The 9658-nt window shown below is 31.0% G+C and overlaps 1 protein-coding gene across 3 annotated transcripts; it reads left to right on the top strand.

Annotated features, from left to right (window-relative positions):
- Positions 1-2201: 2201 nt before the first annotated feature.
- On the top strand, positions 2202-4397 carry LOC107933239 (ethylene-responsive transcription factor RAP2-10). Of its 3 annotated transcripts, none has more exons than XM_016865434.2 (4): positions 2202-3383; positions 3472-3547; positions 3681-3829; positions 3926-4397. In XM_016865434.2, exon 1 carries the CDS (start codon positions 2668-2670, stop codon positions 3184-3186), a length of 519 nt encoding a protein of 172 aa, XP_016720923.1. In that variant the 5' UTR covers positions 2202-2667; the 3' UTR covers positions 3187-3383; positions 3472-3547; positions 3681-3829; positions 3926-4397. The 3 variants fall into 3 exon arrangements, with proteins under 3 accessions (XP_016720923.1, XP_016720915.1, XP_016720930.1); XM_016865426.2 differs by having other exon boundaries at positions 3625-3829; XM_016865441.2 differs by lacking the exon at positions 3472-3547 and having other exon boundaries at positions 3625-3829.
- Positions 4398-9658: the final 5261 nt, after the last annotated feature.

The following is a 9658-nucleotide window of genomic DNA, read 5'->3' as shown; positions in this document are numbered from 1 at the left end:
AGTCGATCCCTGTAACATGGGAAACTTTGACTAATAAACTGTACTAATTGGCCCAACCAAAAATTCTAGAAAAAAAACATGTAGATGGGAATATGAGTCTAGTTTCAGGAAAAATTTACGGAACTGGATTCCGAGTTTCTAAACTAAAGATATGATTTTTAAAGCGACTAGTACGCAGATTGGCAGTGTCTGGGAAATTTTTTTATAAGTGGTTTAAAGTCTGTTAACACCTCGTGTTCGACTCCGGTGACGGTCTCGGGTTCGGGGTGTTACACCTACCAAGACCTTATCATAGTCCTTTTGATTGGCAAACTTCACAAGGAAATAATTATTATCCAGATCGACAATTTTGAATTCACCAACTTCCCAAAGGCTTTTAATTATGTTCTCAAGTGTTCAATACCCAATTGTTAAATCAAGAAAACGAACAATAAGCATTTGGTGCATACTCTGATCAATTAGACCATGAACTTTTTTAGAAAAGAAAATTTCTAGATAAGGGTCCGTTGAGATATGTACATCATCTTCATGTAGAGCTATCTGATTATCATTCAAGAACCCTTTCCATCTTATTGTCTCCATGTGCATTTGCCATAAACTTCTCCTTAAAGATTGCTTCCTCCATTTCCAAGTCATCACTATTCACAAGTAATGGATCCTTATTCTCTACCTTCTTTACAGCTCGCTCTAACTCAAGCCGGTAGTAGAGAGTTTTCTTTTAACTTCTTTACCAACAATAAATGCTTGAATTGCATAAAAATTAAACTCAAAACTAATATAAATGAAAATTAGATATTAAACATTTTAGTTTACAATACAAATATAAATACAACTTCAAACAGTTAAAATGTGAAATCAAACTAATATACTATACAATAAAAATATCGAAAACCCACTGATTACAAGTAAAGGTGATCATGGGCCGGGTTCGGGCAGGGTCCAGACAAAATTTTAGGCTCGTCTACTAGGCCCGGGCTCAGCCCGAAATATAGGCTTAAAAATTTGTCCAAAATTGCTAAGCCCGAGCCCTACCCAACCCGACCCATATTAAATTTTTTTTCTTATTTCATTAAATAAAAAAATTTAAAAATATAATAAATCAAATATATTTAAAAACATAAAAAAAATATTAAAACAAATAAAAATGATACTGAAACAATTATTAAAACAATACACAAATTTACAATATAATAAAAAATGGTTATATTAAAATTTTAAAATGATTAAAAATAAAATAAAATATATATAATAAATAATTCGGGCCGGGCTGGGCTCAGGCCAAAAAATAGTACCCGAGGCCCGTTTCGTTTTCTAAACGGGCCTCTTTTTTTGGCCAAACGTATTTTCGAGCCTATATTTTTATCCAAACCCTCTCATTTTTCGAGCGGGCCTTCAGGCCGAACCGGACCGCCCGACCCATAATCAGCTCTAATTACAAGTATGTGCAAGACCTCCGCGTTCCTCATTAATATCAAAACTTTCTATCACCTATCAATTATTTATTTCTATGTTTCTGTATTCTAAAAAACTCCAATTAACAATGAAAGCTATAAATTTTAACAAACGTGCTAAAAAAAGTTTATAAACTAAAAAGTAGAAAGACAAAAAAGCCCATCCACCTATATGGTTATTGCGTGGAGAGAAAGTCAATTCCTAACGGTATCTATCCACCGACCGAACACCGACCTACCCTATCTCTTAGCTCTTGCTCGCCTACTCACTCCTTTAAAAACAAATAAATAATTACGTAAATTATTATTACTATTTATTATAATAAAAAGATGGCAAAACAAACAAAGATAGAATCATTATCATGAAATTGAGTTTAATTATTGATTAATTAAAAAAGGTTGAGAAAATGAAAAAAGTAATGTCCTTTTTAAAACCCTTTGAAATGCACTTCACTTGCCCACAAATCGACAATTCCTCCAATCCCTCCATCACCGCCTTCCTAATTACTTAATTGTTTGCGTGATCAAGTTTTTTTATGTATTCTTTAATTAATGATTAAAGTACACTGCAGTATGAAATCTTAGCTAAACAAACACCTAACGACACCGGTTTCATCTCACTATTTTAATATGAAAGAAATGAGATTAATAAATTCTATTCTGAAAGCATCGCAATAAGAAAACAAAATCATAAATTAATATTTAAACAATAAATTAGGTGTAAAATAAGTTTGAAATCAAAGATGATAAAAGAAAATGGAAGACAATAAAATTCATATTTATATATATACCAAAGACAACCCCAACATGCCAAGCTTTAAAGCATTCAAGTCCACGCCCCGTTTTCCTTTTTTCCCCCAGTTATAACAATTACTAAGAATAATAATATTGTGTATGTTGTATTTATAACAAAATTCCCTTACTCCACATAGATTTGTGTCGGTGAATTTGGATTTTCTCTTTTATAGTTTTTCTTCCTTCTCTTTCTCTCTGCCTTTCTTTTTTTGTTCTAACATATAACTTTGTTGTGTCGGAAAAACATTACATTTCAAACACATGACACAACCAAACTAAACTATGTCATCTCCAACTCTCCATTCTTCTCCTCCCCCTTCATAGTTCCAGCTTTCTTCCCCTGTTCTAATAAAAACCCAAGCCTCCCGACTACACAACCCAGAGTTGAGGAACATAGGATTTCTCCAATAATTTGCAAGGCATGGAGAATGGAACAGGAGTTGTTGCTTCAAGGGAGAGTTCGAGGAAGCCCACGGCGGAGAGGCCTTACAAAGGGATAAGGATGAGGAAGTGGGGGAAATGGGTGGCTGAGATTAGGGAACCCAATAAACGGTCGAGGATTTGGTTAGGGTCTTATTCAACACCTGTTGCGGCGGCTCGAGCTTATGACACGGCGGTTTTTTACCTGCGTGGACCGTCGGCGAGGTTGAACTTTCCTGACCTTTTGGCGGGAGAGAGAGTTGGCAGCGCCGGTGGCGGCTCGCTCGGTGGGGATTTGTCAGCGGCTTCTATAAGGAAAAAAGCTATTGAAGTTGGTGCTAGAGTTGATGCTCTTGAGGCAGCTCACCACCACCACCACCATCATAATCATCGTGGTCATAATTATAATCATGGTTATGACGAAGAGTTGAAGCCAAGTACAGGCGGTTTTTTACATCGGGTTGACTTGAACAAGATGCCCGACCCGGAAGATTCAGATGGTGAATGGGAAAGGAAATAGGAAGTTAAAAAAAAAACAAGTTGATTGAATCATGACCCTCCAACTTTTATGATTACAAAGTTGTAATTTTCGTTCCGTCTCTTTTGGCGGCTACCCCGAGGGAAAAAAGGAAGGGGAAAAGAAAAGGGCGAAGAGGACGGAGGGGGGTTTGCTAAAATGCACCGGGGGCAATTCCTATCGTGCACACTGTAGTGGAGGTAAGTCTAGGTTACGCTGAAAAAATGATGAAACCTTTTGTATTAATTATTAGTCGTAATGAAAAATCTTTTTGGTTTTTCTGTTTAGGCACTTTTTCTTTTCATTGGTGGGATTTGACGGTGGTAAAAAATTTGACCGCTGGAGAAAAAGAAAAAGTATAATTGTATGTTTGGCTTTAACCTCTAATTTCTATACTTCATTTACAGGGTTTTTTTTATTAATTTGGTTGTGCTTATATAGGAAGCCTCTTCACTGTGATTCAGTAAAAAAGATATATAATTACTTTGGTGTCTTAGAAATCAAGTCGCGGATGTGATGGAATTTGAGCCATTTTTGGTTTTAACAAGGCTTTACTCCTGTTCTTCGGGGAGAGTGGAGGGACCAGATGTGCAAGTTGAAGCGACATAGTCTAAAGATCACTCCCCACCGAAAAAAAGCAAATAAAGTGAGGAAATAGATATAATTATTTTAAAAATAATTTATATGTTAATTATTTGTGTTATATAATATTATCTTTTTAAAAACATATATTTTGTGATAGTATTAGATATTGGAAATGGACAAGAAGAGATGAAAAGGGAACATGCAGTGGCCTACACATTCGGGCAGTTAGGTGCAAATTGGCCATACTAACCACTAATGCTATAACTACTAGAGTGATAAGATTTTGAGGTAGGTATTTTTCTGGTTCTCCACTCTGGATGTGGGACATGTGAAGCTAGAATAAAAATAATAATAAAAAGAAAAGAACGATTGCCGTCCTCCTGGAAATGGATGATGATGTTTTGGTCGGTCCAACTTGGTTGTTGCGGAAGGTTTTTTTCATAATAATCTATTACATTAGTTGTCAAATCTCGCCCCTCCTTGACAATCCAAAAACACCAATACGATTTTTATGCTTTGACTTGTTTTCTTCTTCGTCCTCCAACAACTTTCTTCCAATCACCGAAAGAAAATTGTTTGTTTAAGAGTAACTTAAGAATCTTCAATGCCCATTGGCCTCTTTTGATGTAGATATTTGGCCTATTAGCCGTCTATCAAATCTGCGGATTTAAGGGATTGACATGAATTCCTTCTTAATAACTGCGTGTTGACCCTGGTGAAAGAGTTGTACGGCTATAATGTAAATCCCATACTAAATACAGGAGTAAATTTTGAGAAAAAGGTAAAACACAGGACAAAATTGAACGTACTGCACGTGTCATTTTCTCTCTCCAATTTGTTTTTCATTTGAGTTAAGCTTTTCCTTAGTTATCGAGCTTTATCTAAGGCAGCTCTTACAACTTCTCTTCTTGTGATGATACCAATCTTCAAATGACAGGAAGAGCGCAATGTAATATGTAAGTGACATGAATCCAGTTCTAGTGGTAGGTCGATATGGGTTTCGATGAAAATCTTAGCTTTGAAGCTTAATGCTTTCCTATATACCAAAAGAATGACGTATAAAAGGGGAAGCAGCCAAGCTTTACTGTTGTTTCACGTACGACTAATGGAGCTGCTGTCACTAAATCCCCAACTACCGGTCCGTTGGTTTCATTGAGTAACTTATGTACTTTGTTGAAACTCTGCAAAATTGAGGACCATTGAGTTGGACATAAGAAAAAGTATAAAATAAATACAAATGAGTTTTCGAACCAATTGCAGTAAGCTAAAATAGACACAACAAAGTTAAGCAGCCCGAACCAGCCAAGGGATTCCTAGGGTGGTTTAGTATATACCCCAGCTAATGCATAGCAGGTAAATTGTTCTAATAATGTGAGATGTGACTAGCATTTATCGGATGTTTTGCAAGTACTTAACAGAAACAAATGTGTGACGTCACGACGAGGAAATATGTGATGTTCGATGACACGACAAGCAAAGATGACATCACGACAAGTGTCGTGAACATTATATTCACAATTTTCTTTAAAAAAAATACTCGGAGGAGAGCCTTCAATAGTTAATCGTATGGGAACCGCATGAACACAATGAAAGAAAAGGGATGAACATTGTGGGGTTTCCAGGAGTTAGAAAGGATGTTTTCATTTATTTTCAATTTCTCAACAATCGGTGCAAAACTAAAGAGATCATTCTGGAAAATAAGTGTGCGACGACAATACTAATTTAGGGATCTAAATGCATAGGTAATGTTAAGAAGAAGTAATGTAAAAGAAACGGGAAAAGAGGTTAACAGAAAAAGTTTTCTTTTAGTTTTAATAAAAGAATATAATAGTTACTTTTTTTTTATATAAGAAATTGTAGATAAGATAAAGTTTTGGTCAGATTTAATAAAAAAAAATCAAGGTTCAAGTGTGCAAAAAGTCCTCAAATTTTTCAAACACAGTAACTAAGTCACTGCTTTTCTTTTTATACTCGTTTGAGTACTTGAACTTTTAAATGTATCAAAAAGCCCTCAAACCTTTTCAAAAAAGCAATTAAGCCCCTATTTTTATTAAAAATAATAAAAATTAAAATCAATAAAAGCTATAAATAATATTAAATTTTAATAAAAAATTAAAATATTAAAAAATATATAAAAATATATAAAATCATAAAAATATATATAAAATTGTAAAATTTTATAAAAATCATAAAAAGTATAAGATATATAGAAATATAAAAAACTATAAAATTTTATAAAGTTGTAAGAAAATTATATTAAATATAAAGAAATATAAATTTGGTAAAAAAGTTTATAAAATTTATCGTACCAAAAGAAGCATTTTATAATTTTTCTATATTTTTTATTGATTTTTATTTTTTTATCATTTTTCACCACATGTCATATTGTGTTAAGACACCTGATAACTTTAATTGAAGAAACTATGGGCGTTAATTTTTTTATGATTTTTATAAAAATTTTATAATTTTTATTTTTTTACGATTTTTATAATTTTTTTCTAATTTTTAATTTTTTAATTTTTTTATAATTTTTTTAATTTTTAATAAGAGTAGGGTCTTAATTGCTTTTTTAAAAAATTTTGAGGGTCTTTTTTATACATTTTGAAAGTTCAAGTACCTAATTAAGTGAAAAAAAAAGCAGGAACTTAATTGTATTTTTTTGAAAAAATCTGAAGATATTTTTAATACATTTTGAAAATTTAAGTAGTTAAAAAAAAAAGAGACTTAATTACTTTTCTTTTTTTAAAAAAATTGAAGGGCTTTTATATTCTTAAACCAAAAATCAATTAGAAAACCAATTAAGAAAAGCAACGATCAACCGAGAACCGACAGAAAAGCAAAACCCAAACTTAGAAATTCACCGCTAATACAGACTACCCATTGAAAAAGACATGATGATTTTTTTTCTGTCAAACTTTAAAAAATATATATCTTAGTTTTCTATTTATTTATTTTTTCTCATTTTAACTTTTAAATTTATATTTTTATTAAATTACCTCAACATGAATGAAAATGTTAATATTTATTAATTTTACTCATATGACATATATATGAATAACATCTCAGTATTTAATTTATTTTTTAAAATTTTATATTAAAAAATATTTTGTAACGATTCGATTTTAAATAATGTCAAAAAATATGATTTTGATATTCAATCCGTAAATCGAGCCAATAAAAATATGAATAGAAGGATTTGCGAAAGTAATATGAAACTATATTAAAAAACGGCTAAATAATTAAATTGAAAAAATCATTACTTATAGTGCAAAGAATGAATTATAAAAATCAATCGAAACTAAATTTTTATTTAGAATGTGCATAATAACCGAATTAGCAAATATGCAAAGCGCCTAAATAGTTGTTAAATCATTGTTTTTATACGATAGTGGAAGATGTTAATAATATCCACTTAACTATCATATTATAATTATAACGTATATAAATGTCTTACATTAATAAGTTAAATTTGCTTAATTATGTTAATTAAATCAATAATCGTAGTATATATATATATGAAAGTGAGTGGAAAGAAAAACAAAAACGTCATCCTTCTTTCTCTTTTGGTGCCGTCCAAGCTTGAGAGAAAGGAAGAAAATCCCTTCTTAATCTATTTAGATTTGGTCCTTCAATTGAATTAACTAAAGATAACGTTGGGTCGTTCAAGAAAAAGGAAAGGCGAGAGTCGTAGACGAGTTGATAATATAGTTTGTGCTTCCATGATTTCAATTCAATACATATGCATATATTTATATGAATTGTTACAAACTAGCTTGATTAAGGTAATGGCCCTACTTGTCTCATGAATTCGATAAGTATTACATGGTTGGTAACTTGTGAAAGATGTGATATGCATGTGATGATATGAATTGAATTGGATTAAACATGATATAAATTGGTATTGTACGAAATATGATATGTGATCATGAATTTATATGTGCTTGAAACATTGGTTACCTTAATAACGATCTTGGGCAGAGTTGGGTATAATTGGTATGTCATAGGATTGGATTAGTGTACAAGATTTTACTTTGGTTTATACCGATGAGGCGTGGAGCACATATTATACTTCAAAAATCCAATGGGGTGCTATGCACATTTATATACTTTGGTTTATACCAATGAGGCACAGATTGCAACTTATACTTTAGGCGTACCGATGAGGCACTGGGTGCCAAATATATTGGTGTGATAGTTGGATGATCTGTGTATTCGTCTTGAGTACGTGTCTGGTTAATAGAGATCATGAAATATATACCATGCTATGTGACATTTGGTAGGAAATGCTAATATTGAATGATGTGTCTTGATTATTAATGTTAAAGATCAAATTATGGTATGTGAAAGATCATGTAAACTAGTTAAAATGAGCCCTAAGGGTCGATATGGATATAAAACGAATCAATGGATTCAAGATAGATATGAGAAAATGAAATGAATGTTGTGACATGATATGATACATATGTAAATGTGATATGATAGTAAAATATATTATATGTTCATATATGATATGCCAAATGAAATATGATATGAGGATTGCCACATGAGACATGAAATGCAAATTTGATTTAGTTAATATCTAAATCACATTTTGATTGTATTTGAGATCTTATTTCTAATTCTATTATTGATTTAAATCATGTTAGCATCATTGAGTATTATTGCTCAGTGTACAATTTGTTTATTTCTGTGTGAAGGTATCTTAGATCTCAAAACTTTGAAGTGATTAGCAACATCCAAATTCCACTTTTGACTTAGAAAGTTTGTATAGTTTTGTCATGTTTATAGCAAGTGGTATGTACCTAAGATTTTGAGTTGGTTTTTAGGTCCATTTTTGATATTTTGGTGCTCATGATAGGAACGTTTACCTTTTGAATGTGTATATGTTTGTTTGATGATATAAAAAAAATAAGTTTTCTCATTCAAGTTATGTGATGCTATAAATTGAAATTAGAATGTTACTTGTATGTATATGCTCGAATCTAGAGTGAATAGGTTTGTACTTGAGATAATACACTAATAGGTGAGTATCAACGGCCCAAATTTCAGTGAATAGTATTTTATAATAAATACTAAACAATTTGGAAGTGAAAACGAGGTATCGAGACCTCGAAATATTAAATCAAGCCATAAATATTTTTATAAATATTTATGGAGTGTTAGTAAGTTAGTATTAAAGTTTCGTCAAGAAATTTTAAGGTTTCGGTAGTCAATTGGGTAAAAAGGACTAAATTGAATAAGTTATAAAAATATGGGAAATGATGAAATAGCATAAGTAATAAATAAGAAGGATTTGAGGCATAAATATGCCTAAAAGAAATGCATGAGGCAACATAGAAGAAGAAAAATCTGGAATTAGGTGTGAACTAAGGGTAAATTGGTAATTTAGTTAAAATTTAATAGTTAAAAATTTGATTAAGGGCCAATTCTGCATTGCTTTTCAAAAGCACTTCTGGCTCCAAAAGCACTTCTAGAAGAAAAGCTGTGCAGAACAAACTGCTTTTGGCTGAAATTTTTAGCTTTTCAGAAGTGCTTTTCAAAAGCACTTCTGAAAAGGAGAAGCTAAAATTTTTAGCTTTTTCTCTCCCAAAAGCACTTTTAATGCTTAATTACTTTTTCACCCCTTCAATAACATAGTACTTTCTCTTTTTTTTCTTGGTACTTAATTACAAATGTGTTAAAATTATTAATTAAAAATAAAAAAAATAAATTTTAAAATACTAATTACAAATATTTAATAGTTATATTTAAATATTTAAAATATAGTTTATATATTCTAATTAAATTTTATAAATAATTAATATTTATTGCTTAAAAATATTTAAATTTATATTTATATATTAAATATTAACAAGAAGTTATAATAATTTTTTATATTCTTACTAAAATA

This window comes from Gossypium hirsutum, chromosome A12 (genome assembly GCF_007990345.1).
Source record: "Gossypium hirsutum isolate 1008001.06 chromosome A12, Gossypium_hirsutum_v2.1, whole genome shotgun sequence".
In the NCBI taxonomy this organism is placed as follows: domain Eukaryota; kingdom Viridiplantae; phylum Streptophyta; class Magnoliopsida; order Malvales; family Malvaceae; genus Gossypium; species Gossypium hirsutum.
This window is presented reverse-complemented; position numbering and strand designations above follow the sequence as displayed.

Bases quoted from the DNA above. Each gene is read 5' to 3' on its own strand.
- LOC107933239 (XM_016865441.2), top strand. From the start codon at position 2,668: ATGGAGAATGGAACAGGAGTTGTTGCTTCAAGGGAGAGTTCGAGGAAG.